Source organism: Dipodomys spectabilis, unplaced genomic scaffold, assembly GCF_019054845.1.
Source record: "Dipodomys spectabilis isolate Male_0828 unplaced genomic scaffold, ASM1905484v1 ptg000030l, whole genome shotgun sequence".
NCBI classification, from domain to species: Eukaryota; Metazoa; Chordata; class Mammalia; order Rodentia; family Heteromyidae; genus Dipodomys; species Dipodomys spectabilis.
In genome coordinates this window covers 3,461,196-3,478,664 of record NW_024870707.1, presented here as the reverse complement: position 1 = coordinate 3,478,664, position 17,469 = coordinate 3,461,196, and the positions used below count along the sequence as shown (strand labels likewise).

At 35.5% G+C, this 17,469-nt stretch overlaps 2 protein-coding genes across 2 annotated transcripts; both read right to left on the bottom strand.

Annotated features, from left to right (window-relative positions):
* Positions 1–1,039: 1,039 nt before the first annotated feature.
* LOC122105151 (olfactory receptor 5W2-like) lies at positions 1,040–1,975 on the bottom strand. Its single transcript, XM_042676291.1, has one exon. The coding sequence runs from the start codon at positions 1,970–1,972 to the stop codon at positions 1,040–1,042; it is 933 nt and encodes a 310-aa protein (XP_042532225.1). The 5' UTR covers positions 1,973–1,975.
* Positions 1,976–9,205: 7,230 nt separating this feature from the next.
* Positions 9,206–10,147, bottom strand: LOC122105082 (olfactory receptor 5D18). Its single transcript, XM_042676185.1, has one exon. The coding sequence runs from the start codon at positions 10,145–10,147 to the stop codon at positions 9,206–9,208; it is 942 nt and encodes a 313-aa protein (XP_042532119.1).
* Positions 10,148–17,469: the final 7,322 nt, after the last annotated feature.

Below are 17,469 nucleotides of genomic sequence, written 5' to 3'. Positions count from 1 at the left end.
ATTCTGTTTGGCTGTATTCATTTTATTTGAAGTTGACACAGAGTATACAAATTTATGAGATATAATGGGAAGAGTGATATACATATTTTTCAATGATTGATCCATGGCCTCATGTGTTTATTGTTGCTTACTGGTCTAGTATTAAACACTATTTATTTCACTCATCTATTTGAATAGCATTATTAACTGAAGTCACTATTCCTTCTAGTAGAAAATCAGAACTTATTTCTCCTGCACAACTCAAAAGCACTCAACAAAAAAAGAAGACAGAAGAAGCAATTTTAATTAAAAGTCAAATTGACATTTGTGAATTCAAGACATATAAAATGTCAGATTATATGAGAAAAGTGGACAATACCAACAATTACTTCGTAAATGCAAATTCCAACCACCTTGTTAGCTGGAGGTATGGTTCAAAGGGTAGAGCACTGGCCCAGCATGCACCTAGGTTCCATCCTCAGCTCTGAAGAGAGAAAATGCTTCTTCTCAACACCAGCCCTCTAAAAGACCTGGCTCACTGTTCACTTCTGGTGACAAAGGTCCTCATTTCTCATTTCAGGCTAGGTTTAGACATTTTGTTAATAACTTGACTAGCTTCCATTTCGCAATGTGTTACTTTACAACTTATTTGAATTCATCATAAGATTAGCTAAGTAATGTTTCTAATTTCTTATATATATATAGTAGTACCTGTTAGCATGTTCAATGCTCAAAGCAGTGTAAAATTAACCACTCATTAACCTTTAGCATAATCAAAAAAACTATGCATATACACTTAAATTAACACTTTGCTACACTGTCAAAAGAAAGGAAAGATTTTGCAAGTAGAGAGGATCTTATTTACATAGAACACATAGCGAAGTATAGCATATTTTAAAGTTTACATATTACTTGTGTGTTGCAATTCACTAAAGTACCTACAATGTTAAAGTATTAAAGACAAATTTGTGCTTTATTAACATACAATATTAAGGGCAAAACCATATATGCTTGTATGTGTGTGTGTAATTGCATGTACTCAGAGTGTACAAATATGTACTCAAATTAAAACTTTACTTTTTATTTTTTTTATTCCTGCTTTCACCTCTTTGTTCCGAAGACTATAAATCAGAGGGTTCAGCATGGGAATCACAAGGGTATAAAACAGAGATGCCATTTTGTCTTGATCTAGGGAGTAAGCCGAACTTGGCCGGAAATACATGAAGAGCATGGTTCCTTGGAAAATGGCCACTGCAGTTAAGTGTGAGGTGCAGGTGGAGAAAGCTTTGAACCTGCCCTCAGCAGAGCGGATCTTGATCACTGATGAGATGATGTAACAGTAAGAGATGAGGACTCCTGAGATGGTGCTCAGTTCAATGAAACCAAAGACAAAGAATATTGCTAACTCATTGACTTGTATATCAGAGCACGATATTAACAGGAGTGGAGGGATATCACAGAAGAAATGATTGATCTCATTGGACCCACAGAAACATAAGCGGAATGTCAAAGAAGTATGCACCAAAGCATCTGTTATTCCCACCAGGTAAACCGCAGCCAGAAGCTGGGAGCGCACCTTGCTGGACATGTCCACGGCATAGAGCAGGGGGTTACTGATGGCCTTGTACCGGTCAAAGGCCATCACTGCCAGCAGCATACACTCCGCATCTGTAAACATGCAGAAGACGAATAGCTGTAGGACACAGCCTGCAAAGGGAATTGATTTATTCTTGCTAAGTAGGTTGACCAGCATCTTGGGCCCTACAGTTGTAGAATAGCAGAGGTCAGAGAAAGAGAGGTGGCTGAGGAAAATGTACATAGGTGTGTGAAGCTGGGAGTCCATCCTGATTAAGGTGATCATTCCAAGATTTGCAATGAGAATAGCAAGATATAAAGCTAGAAATGCAGAAAATAGAACCACTTTCATTGCAGAGTCATTAGCAATTCCCAAAAGAAGGAATTCAGTTGTTGAGGAACAATTTCCAGTGTCCATTTTCCTTTGTTCTTTCAAACGCTTCACGGATGATCATCAAGAGAGTGGTAGGTTAGGGATTGATTCTTCTGCACAATGGTGTTAGTATGAGGCAGTACATTGGTTTTTTGATCCATTTTTATCTGAAGTATGAAAGGGAAGGAGAACAACAAAATGGTTGAGACAAAGGAGAAAGTGGGAAGCTGTAAAACAGTGATATTTAAAAAACAACATGTTGGAAATGATCTGTACATCTTGGGCGTGGAGCTTTGGGGGATTAGGAAAAGGTAGAAAAATGAGGTAAGGAGTAACAAGTTAGACAAGAAATGCAATCACTACCCTACTTATGTAACTGTAACCCATCTGTATATCATCTTAACAATATTTTTTGAAAGAATGCAGGCATATATCTCTTTCAAAGGGGCACAATCATTAAAAATAAGAAGAAAACTAAAAATATCGAATGCAAATTAATCAAATTTGACTCCAAAAGCATTTGTATATAATTCCTGAGATGACATTATTTTTTTGTGAAAATACCGTAGAGAGGGATTACAATTACATGGGCAAGGTAATAAGTGAATTTCTGATTAAACATTGTTGCCTCCTCCTTTGTTTCCTCTTCCCATCCCTTCCCATCTTCCCTAACCCCCATTCTCCCCTCTTCCCCCCCACGGCAGTGCCAAAGTTGTAAAGTTCATTTTTGACATAACATCTTGTACATCTCATTTTTGCAATGGGTCCACCTGTAACCCTATTTAAATAGTTTGATTTTTCCCTTCCCCTCCACAAATTATATCAACATCAAATATAGTGAAAACAGGGGTTATACTGTGGAGGAGGGACATACAAAGCAACAAAGGAATCATCTTATAAATATGTTAGAAACAATTGCATGAAAGAGAAAAACATTTGAATACTTATCTTGGGGTTCATTTCCCTAACATCAACTTATCTGACCTTTTCTGCTTGACTCAGACATATACTAGTTATTGCAAATAAGAGAAACCATGGGACCTATGTTTCTTTGGGCCTTGCTTACCTCACTTAATATAATTTTTTCCAAGTCTTTCCATTTCCTAATAAATAGGGTAATACATGACATTATTTTTGACCACTGTCAACCATTCTCTGGCAGTCAGTTGAATAAAGCTTAGTTCCATGACCACACAATGATAGGAAAAAATATCAAAATTATAAAGAGAAACCTGGAGACTAAATATTTCATATGCTTGAGAAATTGGATCACATTTATTATATTATCCAAGAAATATCACTGATTTTAGGACCAGAATTATACTGCATGCAAATTAATAAAGGAAAATTAATATAGTAGCTTTCTTAAGAGTATAGAGAATATTGAAAATCCAAGCATGTTTTAGAGGTGTATTATATCATTCCTTACCTTTGTGTACCTCACGTAATTCCATTAGACAAATCCTTCTAAAAAACAAAAAATATCATCCAAAGAAAAAAGAATGAAAGATTATAACTAATATATTTGAATATTATTGAGTTATGAGTAGACTATTTAATTAAACAGTAAGCTGACAAAATTTCTTAAATACCTAGGTTTTTGTTTCTTGTGTGTTCATACTGGAATTTAATGTGTGGGTCTACACGTATATTCACCAGTATATCTACCTGTTGATACATAAAATTCCAATATGAATGGCTGTCTGATGTGTAATTTAGGTCTATTATTTCTCCTTTGTAGTCCCAAAGTATTGCATTGACATATCTTATATGTCTGTTTTGTGTAAATTCTATTATTGTTCAATAATAGAATTCAATAAACTAGAACCAAATTTGACAACTACCATATCAGATTAATGAAAGCTTAATTATGAATCCTAACTGAAATATGAGTAGGCAAAACATTTATAGCCTTTGTATAAATGATAATGAATGTCTAATTCACATATATCTAAGATGAAATTTAAATTGGCCCTTAGGTTACAGGGTATATTGAACTAAAAGAAAAAATAGATAAAAATCACTCATTTATTCATCTTTCAACATTTTAATCTTCTTTGTTTTTGTAATGAAGGTAGAATTTTACTTTTTAAGTGTATGTAGACATAGGCTTTCAAAAACCTACCTGAGCTATAAGAAGTGTCTCTTTTCTTATGCCTGTACCTGAGCAATTTGAAGATCACATTTTATTGTCTCCTAGTGAGTGTTGTGAGTTAAATCTCCTAAACCTCTACCTTCACTGTTTTGTCTCATTCAACCATAACTAATTAGATAAATGGCTCAGGATTTTCCCCTGAGAATCTGCAACAATTTTAGCAAAGGCTGGAATTTTAATTCTTTACCCTGTGCTATTCCTGTCAGCCTAATAAGACTAGAGACATGGTGCAATCTTATTGCATAAATATGGCATAGCTCATGTTCTGCAAACAGATCTCAATGACAAGATGCATTTAAGTTGCAATAGAATCCAATGTTGCAACTGCAAAGTCACTGAAATGATTTGCATTAACTCAAAGATGATAGGCTCAGAGTTAAGTTCTTTTTTTTTTTTCAAATCAAGCATAGATAAAACTGAACACAATTGGTTTGTGTAATTTCATTTTTGCCTCAGAAAAAGCCCCAACTATTTCTGACACATCAAAAATAAATGTGTGCTTTTGACTCTTTTTTTTTTTGGCAGTACCAGAGTTTAAACTCAGAAGGTCATGCCTGTCTGGTGGGTGTGCTATCTCTTATTCAGCTTCCCTCTGAGGGGAGGTAGTCTCACAAATTTCTCTGCCAAGAAGGCATTGAACCTTGATGTTGTCATTCTCAGCATCAATATTGGTCAGGATGGCAGAATATATCATTGCCCTAAGTAGAAGTTGGTATGAGTTCTTACAAACTTCCTATCAATGCTCCAAATATCAAACTCCCACGCTGCTAGAATTGCAGGTGTGAAATAAAATGCCCGGATTACTTTAACTTTTATTATTTTTTAAAAAAAATCTGAGATAGCAGTTTGAATTCTTTGAGTGAAATGTGGATATCATTAATGAGGTGTGTTAGGTGACACTGTACATTTATTTCTTAGCACTTCTTCCCCATACTTTAGGCAATATATTAAATTGTTAAATCCCCCAAATAATCTCAATTACCACAGAAATTGTATCAGATGAGACAAAATATTAGGGATGTGTGAGAACATTTGCAGCTGATACAATACAGATCCACTTAAGAAATTCAAAATGTTCATGGTCATTTTTATACGTATGTTTGGGTCCTAGATTCTTGAACAGCTGAAGAATAGTGATTAGCAAACTATATAGCCCATGGAACTAATTCTGATATTATTTAACTAAAAGAATGTTTGTCTCACCATTTTGTAAAAGACAAAAGAGGAGCCAATACAACAGCAATACTCACAAGACAGTATGTTGCAAATGATTGTGCAACTTGGGGGAGGGGATGGAGAGGAAGGATAGAGAGAGAAAAATGAGGGAGGTGGTAACAACTTGGGCAAGAAATGTATTCACTACCTTACTTATGTAACTGCAACCCCTATGTACCTCAATTTGATGGTATTGTTTTTAAAAGATCATTTGCAGTCAGGCACCAGTGGCTCATGCCTGTAATCCTACCTACTCACAAGGCAGAGATCTTAAGATCTTGATTAAAAACCATACTGGACAGGAAAGGTCATGAGACTTTTTTAAAATTATGAATATACTGTACAGAGGAATTATAATTACATGAGCAAGGTAATGAGTACATTTCTTATTAAGCATTGTTGCCTCCTCTATACCTCCATCAGAAAGAATGACATTGCCTCATTTGTTAGGAAATGGAAAGATTTTGAAAAAATTATAGTGAGTGAAGTAAGCCAGACCCAAAGAAACATAGGTCCCATGGTTTCCCTTATCTTCAATGGCTAGTATATGACTAGGACAAGGAAAAGCAGTCAAAATTTACATATGACCATATAACCTGATGCTAAGCAAAATGAACCCCAAGATAGAGACACAAGAGGTTGTGTCTTTATTACTGTTCTTTTTTTACTGATTTTTTTTTGTTTCTTTGCATGTTCTTCCCCCATGGTACAACCCCTGTTGTCACACTGTATTTATTCTGGTGTCCTGTATCTTGTATATACTTTTTTCTAATTTGGGGACGAAGGGAAATAACAAATGTTGAAATAAGGATGCAGATGATCCATTGTAACAATGAGATGTACAAGACACTATATTGAAAACAAACTTTACAACTTTGCAGACTGCGGGGGGGGGGGGTGGTAAGAGAGGGGAGGGAGGAGTTGGGGAGGTTGGGAGGAAAGGATAGTGGAAAAATAAAGGCGGGTGTAACAATGCTCCATAGGAAATGGACTCATTAACTTACTCATGTAACTGTAACCCCTCTGTACAGTATCTTTACAATAAAAATATATATTAAAAAGCATGAGTTTATTAATTATCTGTATGAAATATGCAATAATAAAACAATGTTTGTGCATTCTGTATTTGAAAGACTGATTTTTGTATTGGATTAGAGCATTTCTCTTGAAACACTGGTACATCTTCTAATTTGCTTTGATGTTTAAAAGTTAATTTGATCCCAAATTATTATTTTTCTATTTGCTAATCCTGAGTCTTGAACTCAGGCCCTGGGCAATGTCCCTGAGCTTTATGCTCAAGGTTAACACTGTACCCCTTGAGCCAAAGCTCAAGTGGTTTTTACTGTGTATGTGGGGATGGGGAAATCAAACCCAGGGCTTCATGCATGCTAAATAGCATTCTACCACTGAGCCACATTCCCAGCCCTTGATCCCAAATCGATTGTATAATTGAGTATCTTTTTAAATTTACAATTTGCATTCATTTCTGTGCATTTTAAAGAGAGGATGACAATGATACAACCTCTTGATCTTTCTATGTAAGAAAAGCAAGGCCCATACACTTCAACACAAAAACAATGTTATAAAAGATATAATTGTTGGAATTAAATCAATGGTTTAAGATTTTAGATATGTTTTAAATTCCCACATTATAAATCATGCAGAATGGAGTTACAGAAGAACCTTTTCTGGTAAATAAATATGATAAAAAATTTGATGAATGCACTTTTTTCTAGTCCCTTCTCTCTTTTCCTTCTGAAACACCTAGAAGATCTGTATTAATTGGCAATTAAAACCCAAGAATAATCATTTATCTCCACATTCTAAAGGCATCTATAGGAAAGGACTTTGTAATGCAAAGGCATTGTTTGCACTTCTCCAATTTATACACAAGAAGGATTGTCAAATTAAAAACAAAATTCCAATATACTTGGATCTCAGACAGATATAAAATTGCTTACTATAAATATGTTCCAGATATTTACTGGTGATATATTATTCTCAATAAAACTATATTTTTGCTTACTATGCACACATCATTGGCTTTTGGTATACAAATCAAATATTTAAAAATTGGAAGAATTGAGCTACGAAAATTAAACTTCAAAATCATATATAATATTCAATGATTGTAAAGAGAATTCTACAGAAAAATGTCACTTAATTTTTACCATATCAAGTCTCATCCATGATATACTTTCATCAGATACTCCATCTCTGAGATTAGATTTGCCTTTTAACTAATGACAAATACATTATTATGATACACTTTGACATGCAAAATTTTCTTCTTATGGAGGCAGTTACTGATGAGGAAGCTTATAATACACGAACTATAAAACAGCACTTGACAGGACGTGCTGGGGTCTGACATTTGTTTCTCATCTCTGTACTTTCCATCATGTGTATGTAAAGACCTAATTTAAAATTGAAGGAGTTTTATGGTAGTTAACATACTGTGTTTTCAGATAAATGTCAAAGAAAATCAAAGCCAGAGACTGGGGGAGCAGTGAGTGTGTGCGTATATGTGTTTCTTCAATTACTGATGTTAACCCAGTCTGTGATAGAATCTATAGTGTTGTTTTAGGTTTGCCTGGTATTTATTGTATGTATTCTATACAAAATATTTCATATTCATTTATAGAAAGCCCTCAACTTTACCATTGCTATAATTGTTATTTTCATATAAATATACAATGGATATTTTGCCTAAGCCCCAATATAGTCTGAAGAAGATGTGATTCTTGCCTTTTCAGAGAGAGTTCTGCTTAGATTGGAAATACTCTCATAAAATTTAAATATTTATGCTAGTTGGTGGATTAAAAGAAAACTTTAGAATATGGTTAATGTTTACCTAGATTTTTTCCTACAGTTCTGAATACAATGGTTTTTGAAATATGCAATGCATTTGTTAAAGCTGAGCATTAGTTTGGGTTGATAATTGATTATTTGTAAACTGTTATAATCTGTTAATCTGGAATAAATGAATTCTCATAGGGCTGAATTAAAGTATTTTTGGCATATATATACTGAAAGTGATAAGGAGCTATGCAAGCCCCAGGACTGGCAAAAAATGAAATTACTACTTGTATATGTGATTATGTTTTCTATTCTTTCCTACTTGGTTTTATTTATGCTGCTTTGTCCTAGATAAAATACCTTCATTGATTATACATACCTCCAAAACACTTTGCCCATGTTCTTTTCCCTCAATAAATTCAAATATCAATTTTAGAAAAGAATCTTCAGGTTCCTCAATGGATTTGAATTTATGCTTCCCTCATGCTCTCTGCAACTTTTTTTATTTCGTGCCTTATAAAATAGCCATTTACACCGGGTGTGGGTGGCGCACGCCTGTAATCCTAGCCACTCAGGAGGCTGAGATCTGAGGATCACAGTTCAAAGCCAGCCTGGGCAGGAAAGTCTGTGAAACTCTTATCTCCAATAAATCACCAGAAAACTGGAAGTGGTGCTGTGGCTCAATTGGTAGAGTGCTAGCCTTGAGCTGAAGAGCTGAGGGTCAGTGCTCAGGCCCAGAGTTCAAGCCCCAAGACTGACAAAAAAAATAGCCATATACTTAAGGGGTTGCTGAGAGCTTACCCTATTTCCAGCATCTTGTAAAAAAAAAAAAAAGTGTTGAACAAAATATTACTTGATTATATAAAGTATGCCATAAAATATATATGTAATGCTAAAGGATCTTCCCAGATTCTTACATTATTTCAAAACTATATATGAAATCTGAGAAATGGTAGTGCGATTGGTGCCAACAGACTGTCATATGTATTCTCTTGAAATAAAAATTCATTTCCACTCCAATGAATTATATTAATTCTAATAGCATTCTCGATTTCAGGCTGCATGTAAAAATCCATAAGTGAATAACCCATGGGACAAAAATAATACACTTACGAAGAAAAGACTTTGATGTCTACTATTTTGCTGACTGTGTTCTTAACGTCCTTGTTTCTGAGACTGTAGATCAGGGGGTTCAACATGGGGATCACCACCGTGTAAAACACAGAGGCCACTTTGACAGTGTGTCTGGAGTTTTTGGAGTTGGGCACACAGTAGAGGAACAGGATGGTGCCATGGAAGATGGTGATGGCGGTCAGGTGCGAAGCGCAGGTGGAGAAAGCTTTGCGACGCCCACTGGCCGAACGCATCTTGAGGATGGTGACAAGAATAAACAGGTAAGACAGGAGAATGATGAGCAGCGTGCTGACTTCATTAAACGTGGCAAAAACGAAGAGCAGCAAATAGTTGACAGACGTATCGGAGCATGAAAGAGAGAGTAGGGAAGAGAACTCACAGAAAAAGTGATTGATGGTGTTGAAAGCGGAGAAACACAATTTCAAAGCAGAACTTGTCAGTATCAGGGAGCATGTTATCCCCCACCCATAGGACCCCAGCACCAGCATGGCACAGAGCTTCTGGGACATGGCAACCGTATAGAGCAGAGGGTTACAGATAGCCACAAAGCGGTCATAGGCCATCACTGCTAATACGAAGGACTCGGTCACGACAAAGGTGCAGAAGAAAAAGAATTGTATCACACACCCCCAAAACGATATGCTTCTATCTTCTGCAAGTAAATTCACCAGCATCTTGGGAGCCACAATAGAAGAATAGCAGAAATCCACGAAGGAGAGGTGGCTGAGGAAAAAGTACATGGGAGTGTGCAGCTTGGGGTTAATTTTGATAATGACAATCATTCCAATATTCCCTACCACAGTGACACTGTAGATGACCAGAAAAATCAAGAAGAGTGGCACTTGAAGTTCTGGGGAATCAGAGAAACCCAGGAGGGTGAAAGTGGCCTCACTGTCATTTCTTTCTGAGAGTTGCATGTTTTTCTTCATCATATCTGAAAATCCTGGAAAACAACAAGAAGGAGCAGAATGGGAGCTTTGTGGGTCTTTCCCCTTACAGAATGTGGAGGATGAAGATTTTCTTTTCAAATCTGCACCTTTTTTAGGCAAGCATGGATGTCTAAACTGCTTAAAGCTTACTCATTAAAAAAAAAACTTAATGAAGAAAAAAAAATGTTGAATTGGAGTTTACTTATTCCTTGAAAACAGAATAATGACACCCACTGAAATTTTTTTATGAAAGGGAAAGGGGAAAGAGAAGAGAGACTAACAAATTTGACCAAAGTACATTTTCTGTATGTATGGAAATACCAGAATGATATCTTTGTAGAAATATATATATACATATATATATACAATTTTAATACTTACAAACTCTAGAAATTGGTATGAAGTTATTATGAATATTTTAAATCATGTTTACTTTATTGTCAAGGTGATATACAGAGGGCTTACAGTCATATAAGTAAGGTACTGAGTACATTTCTGTTCAAACTCCCTCATTTTTCTTCCACTTTCCCTCTCCCAAATCCCTCCCCCCAAACCCTCCCTCCGGTTGTACAGATGATGTCCAACACATTGTCTTGTGCATGTCGTATTTTCTCCTAAAACTTTTTAAATTCACAGACTATTAGCCTAATATGCTGTAATGACTAGTTATCACGGTTCTATAATCAGTAATGTAAATCCAACATGAAAAAACACATTTATTTTATATCACATATTGCTACAACATCTTTCAATATCAATAGTCCCAATGCTTCACTATGGGTCTTTGATTTTTATTTTACTTTATTTTCTCCCATTCTGCTGTGTGTTTATATTTTTAATTTTATTTATCACTTGAATTATCACTCTAAAATGATAAATATTACATCAAAAGAAATGTTAATTGTTGGTTTAGGAGGATATGTTCTTTAAATTTTGAAGTTAGAATTGTATAATTTCCTTAATATGAAGAGCTAAAAAACAGAACCATTTAGAAAAAGTACTCTGAATTAGCTCCTTATTCTAGGCACAGAGAAATGTTTAAATTCCTAGTGGCCTGCAGATGAATACGAATCTACTCCTAACACTGTACACATTTTCCAGCCATCAGACTCCGATTTTGTTTTAGTGTAGATATTAGCAAATTTCCTGTATGAATGCTTATGATTCTACTTATGAGCAAGTTTTAATATTACCCATTCTATGGAAACTAGTGAGAAACCAGTGAGAAAATATATTGGGTAATGAACAATCAGAAAGCAGTATGTTCATGTACAATCAATTTTAGGAAATGCTCCCTACTAGTAAAAATTGATTATGTTTCGGCATAAAAATTTCCTTTCCTCAGCCCTCTCTCTTTAGCTGTTTCTTATTCTTCCTCACTGTCTCCTCTCCATCTCTATCTTCCTTGGCTCTAGTATAGTCAGTTGGCCCCAATGTTACCTGTGAAAGGGAAGGATTACCAATTAAGAGCGAACCAACTTTCCTGTTGTGTTTTCTACTCTTCAGTAAAGCTGTCCCCCTTTCATACTTTCCCTCGCTTCTCCGATCTCTGCTTATTTTATTTTACTTCATTATTCATGCATTCTTCTTCTATTTTTTTCAACCATTTGTGAACCTGGATTAATATATAATCCCCAAATTTTTGAACTTGCTTTACCTTCTTACCCTGGTCAGGTGTTTTACCTTTTGAGTAGTTTAGTTGAGCCAATCCTCTAAACATGATGCTTAACATAAAAAGTACATGACAATCTTTTACCAGAACAATGTAGTTATAAAGGGTGTGTTTCCTTCCTCACAAGTTATTTTCTAGATGAAATAAATATCAGTTTGTAATTTGGAAACAAACCTGCTGATGTGAAGGCAGGACCTTCCTCTTCAGGTTGGTAGTGAAACCTGAATTTTTATATCCGTAGTTTCAACCAGAGAGACCTAGGCCCCAGAGACTATCTATTGCCCCATTCTCTAGAGGTCAGAAAATAAACAATTAAAATTAATTACCTCAATCTAATGCAATGCTTATATACCAGAAGGCCTGGGAATAAAGGATTAAATAATACACTTATATTAAATAATATAAATAATAAAGTTAGGAACATTTCATGTAATTTTTAATCGAAGCTAATTTTCCCAGCCTTATAAGCATGCCCTTAAAATTCCAAAATTATGAAATTTCCACACAATTAAGAAGATCTTGTATGTGAATAATTTTCTTATATCTATCCAAGTTCATTATAACAGAAATTATTTTTCAAAGTGTAGCACAATGAGATTGTACAATAGGAAACCAATACTCACTGTTAGAATTTGTCTGATATATTAGGATGTGACTTCAGTGTATAATTCTTATCATGCTTGCCTGGCAGTTGCTATACCATTTGAGCCACACCTGAAGGCATTTTCTGCTTTTGCTATTTTTTGGTGGGGGTCCAGTCATGGGACCTGAACTCTGGGCCTGAGCGCTGTCCCTCAGCTCTTCAGCTCAAGGCTAGCGCTCTACCACTTGAGCCTCAGCGCCACTTCCAGCTTTTTACTTTTTTGCTTATGTGGTGCTGATGAATCGAACCCAGGGCCTCATGCATGCAAGGCAAGCACTCTGCCACTGAGCCACCTTCCCAGCCCCTTGCTATCTTTTAGTTTTACTTTTTGTTGTTTACTTTTTGCTTTGTGTTTTTTATTTATTTATTTTGCCTAGAACTGACCCCTGATCACCTTCTTCCCACTTATATCATTCCTGTACTGGAATTTTAGGCATATGCAATTCTGTACATGGCATATTAGAAGTGGCTAAATTTTTGGCTAGTCTGACTTGAACCCCATTCTCCCCAATACCTACATTCTAGGCAGCTGGAATTACAGAAAAAAGCTACCAGGCCCAGTTCCTTCAGAAAAATCCTAAACCTGCTTCATCAAAGATTGTATCATGAACATTCAAACATGTTTGTATGCCAGTTGCATCCAAAGTCACTAATTTGACAATGTAGAAATGAATCTCATCAAAATGTTCTTCTCAAAAGATGTGTAGCAGCTGGGCACTGGTGTGGCTCATGCCTGTAATCCTAGCCATTCAGAAGGCTGAGATCTAAGGTTCCTGGCTCAAAACTAGCCTGAGCAGGAAAGTCTGTGAGACTCTTATCTCCAATAAAGGACCAGAAAACTGGAAATGCCGCTGTGGCTCAAGTGGTAGGCAGAGTGCTAGCCTTGAGCTGAAGAGCTTATAGCAGTGCCCAAGCTTTATGGCCAACAACAACAAACAAAATAAAACAAAAGATGTGTAATAATAAACAACAGCATTGAATGTAGCTGTATGTAATCAGAATCTCACAAGTTTTTTTTTAATGAATATTGCTTTCTGGTGCCATAATTTAGGAAAAGAAACTGAACGCATAAGGGAGGTTCATAGTAAGTCATTTGTGTATTTAGTTGTAATATGAGTATTTATGACAGGATAACCTTGAACCTGGTCCTAGCTTCAGTATCATTATAGAGGATAGAGAAGATTCATTTGTTGATCTAATTAGTATTTAAAGTGTATACAAATGCCAATATGTAATCATTTTTTTCAGTCATGTTAGAAAGGATGTAACAAGAGTTGTTCTTCAGTTCAGAAGTCACTGGAAGCCACAGTAAGGTGCCTTGTGATACAAGAATTACACAAGTCATTGAAGGAAGACGTTAGGAGTTTGGTGCACAATGAGGAAGACTCCTTTATTTTTAAACATAAAGTCACTTTTTAATGTATCTGAGCCAGCCTTCAGTTTGTGGAAGCAGGTTTCTGAATCTTTGGGGAATAAGAAAGATACTGTAGAATAACATCAGTTAAAGTAGATTAAAAAAACAATTCTCTGTAAATATATCTACACATATCCTTCAAAGATGCAGTCAGACCACTATATGGGTATTATTTAATACAGTAAAGAAATTTGAAGACAGATGTGATGGTACATGCCAAAGAATCCCGGGTTCTCTGAAGGCAGCAATGAGGAGGAGGACCACAACTTGAGAACACCCTGAGAAAAAATTTTAACAAGACTCCACCTCAGTACACAAACTAGGCACATTAATGTAAGATATTTTGTTCAGGAAGCTGGAGGTCCTGAATTTAAACCTCAATATTACAGAAAGGAATATCAGAACGTACATATTTGAGAGAGTTGGAGGCATGGCTTAGTTGGCAGAGCATTAGCCAGTGAGTGAAAGCTTCAGATCAAAAATTCAAAATTGGTCTCAGATGGAAATATGTGTGTATGTATGTATGTATATACATGTATGTACATATATATTTGAAATGACATCCACTTCCATACCAGAAATCCATTGAGAAGTTATATGTAACAAATCTCAGGTTTATAGGAATAATCTAGAATTTTAAGACTTTACAAATTTTATGAGCTTATCAATATTAGCTTTATATCCTTCAACATAATCCAAGAAACAATGGTAAAATACTGATGCCAATGTTGCAAGCCTCAAAACAAGTAAACACAAATGCTCTTCTAAGGCGAACATTTCCCTGCTTAGTGTGTTTTGGTTAAACAATCCTGTGTGACATCTGGTAGAGAAGTTTGTGTGGAAAGTATTTGTCAGGAATCTGCACAACATCTGTAGGGAAATCCAAGACCTGACAGCCAGTCCACTAACAGTCAGTCACTTGAAACAAAGTCACGTATGCCAACTCTTCTACTCTATCCATTCATATGCTACTTGTTGTCATAATTTATAAAAATTACTATGATTAGTAAAAATGAGCTAAGTACTTCAGACAATATTATATCACACCAATCCATGTTTCAATTTCTGTAACTGTGCCAGTTAGTTCAATTCATTTAAATCAAGAGTCAAAAAATGGTGGTGTTATAACTAGTTTTCTTTCCCTCTAGGACTGTGTGTGTGTGTGTGTGTGTGTGTGTGTGTGTGTGTGTGTGTGTATGCAAAACACCTGTATGCAGGTCATTTATTGGAAAAAAATGTAGACCGTGGAGAATGTCTGTTCTGTATTTGGCTGACTGCTTCATTTGGCGAAATTAAATTTGTTGCTACACCATTTATTTTAAAGGGATATTAAAATTAAGAATGTTTATTAGGTTCATTTTTAAGTATTTTATGAAGAACTCTGCATGGATGGGCATGGACCAGTCATATTCAATCTGGTGCCCCAAGGTAACTGATTAGAAGGCATTTCCTGCTTTCCTTCTTGATTTATAGAAATTTGTGTGGTGTTAGGCTGGTTATTCTATTTTAAACAACCCACTACATTGTTGCCTAATGATTTGAATAGTCATTGAAATCAACACCATTAGCTTTTTCTGAAAAACAATAAAAAATCTAAAATCATGACTTTCAAATTTTATTCCTTTTTTATCCTTGATATCTTATGATCTTTCCTCTCTCATTTACTGTTAGATGACTCTGAAATATAATTCATAAAGAAAATTAAATGATGGCTTCTGCCTATAAACAAGCTAATTGGGAAATGGAGATAGGGAAAGACCATAGTTTAAGAATAGGCAAATGCATACACACACACACACACACACACACACACACACACACACACACACACACACACACACACATATATGCGTGAGAGAGAGAGAGAGAGAGGGAGAGGGAGAGAGACAGAAAGATCCTTCGTCACTTACACAATAAAAAGAGATGCAATGGCACACATCTGTCATCCTGGGTATGTGGGAAGTGTAAGTAAGAGCATCAAAGTCCAAACTGGCCCAGGCCAAAATTAAATTAAATAAATAAATAGAAAAGACCCTCCCTCAAAAATAACCAAAAGTACTGGGGCATGGAACAAATGCACATCTAGCACATATAAGGCCCTGAGTTCAAATAGTAGAAGCAACAATGAAAGAAAAGACAACAGGAGGGCAGAGCAGAGGAAAGGACAGGGGAAGGAATGAGAGGCAAGGTGGAGCACAGTGGGGAGGAGGCATAAGGAGACAAGATGTGGTCTTTCAGGCCTGTAAATGCTTGAGATGTGGAAGGAAGAAGATTGTGAGTTTGATGCCAGCCTAGGTAAATCCATGAGACCGTATCTAAGAAAGAAATTGAACCAAGAAGGGGAACTGGCGGTACAGCCTCAATGATAAAGTACTTGCCTAACAAATATTACACAAAATTTAAAACATTACAATATTGCAAAACCTCAACATAAACAAAGTAATCGTTTACCAATGAAAGCCACTTCAAATTACTTCCTTTGCCCTTTGGAGATCACATGACTAGCCATTGGTACCATTGTTGTGTTCTTCAAAACTAAACCACCACAAGATTCATCATGTCTTCAACTCTACCATGTATCCAATAAATCTGAGCTCCCTTTCAGAGAATAAGGTTTTCTATTTAAAGAATATTTCATAATTAAAATGCCAGCTAAATTACAGTTAACTTACTACAACTGCAAAGGACAATGGTTTTAAAAGGGAAAACATTTCAATGTAAATTGGTAATCCAAATTAAGATTAAATGTTTGTACTTCATTTTTTTTTCATTGAAGCTAACTCATGAGAAATTTTGGTTCTAAAACAATTACTGATATATTGTTGACAAATCTTTTATTAAGTTATAGTGAACATTTTCATGTGCTGATTGATACTGAGACTTGAATTCAGAACCTTTATCTTTTGTCTGGCTCTTCATTCATTGCTAGAGCTCTACTACTTGGGCCACATCTCCATTTCCTATTGCATATTTTTCTGTTTTAGTTTTAGTTTTATCATTCCATCTGGCTTCATACATTTGGCCATACTGTAAAACCTATTCTAGATTTGGGCTTAATTTAGTTAAAAATATAACATGGAAGGATACAGTAGTAGTTTCTAGAAACCTCCTGCTTTGCATTTCACAATTTATTGCTTCTTTGTTTCATTGTATGCATTTTGAATTTCTTCTAGGATATTGCTATGATAAATGATGCTTAGGAAGCTATTTTGTTAATTCAACTTTGAGATAGATTCCCAGAACTGTGAATTCTCTGGAAGGTAATGTTTCTAGCTCTTCCAAGAGTCTAATGTTGGTAGTGCAGCTTTGTACCTTCCTTGCAGAAATGTATGAAAATATGATTCTCCACCACTTCATTTAAAGATATGTCATTAAACTTTGGATGTCTGTCATTCCTATAAGTGAGAAAAATAATACAAAGCAATCTTTAAATGTTTCTATTAGTATGAGTCATAGCTACCTGTATTTCATAAAACTATTTATATGTCTGTCGTATAGGAGTGTTATTTTTACACTATTCAGTGAAATATGGCCAGTGAATTTCTCCAGTTTTTAATTTGTCATGTTAAGTTATTTTCTAT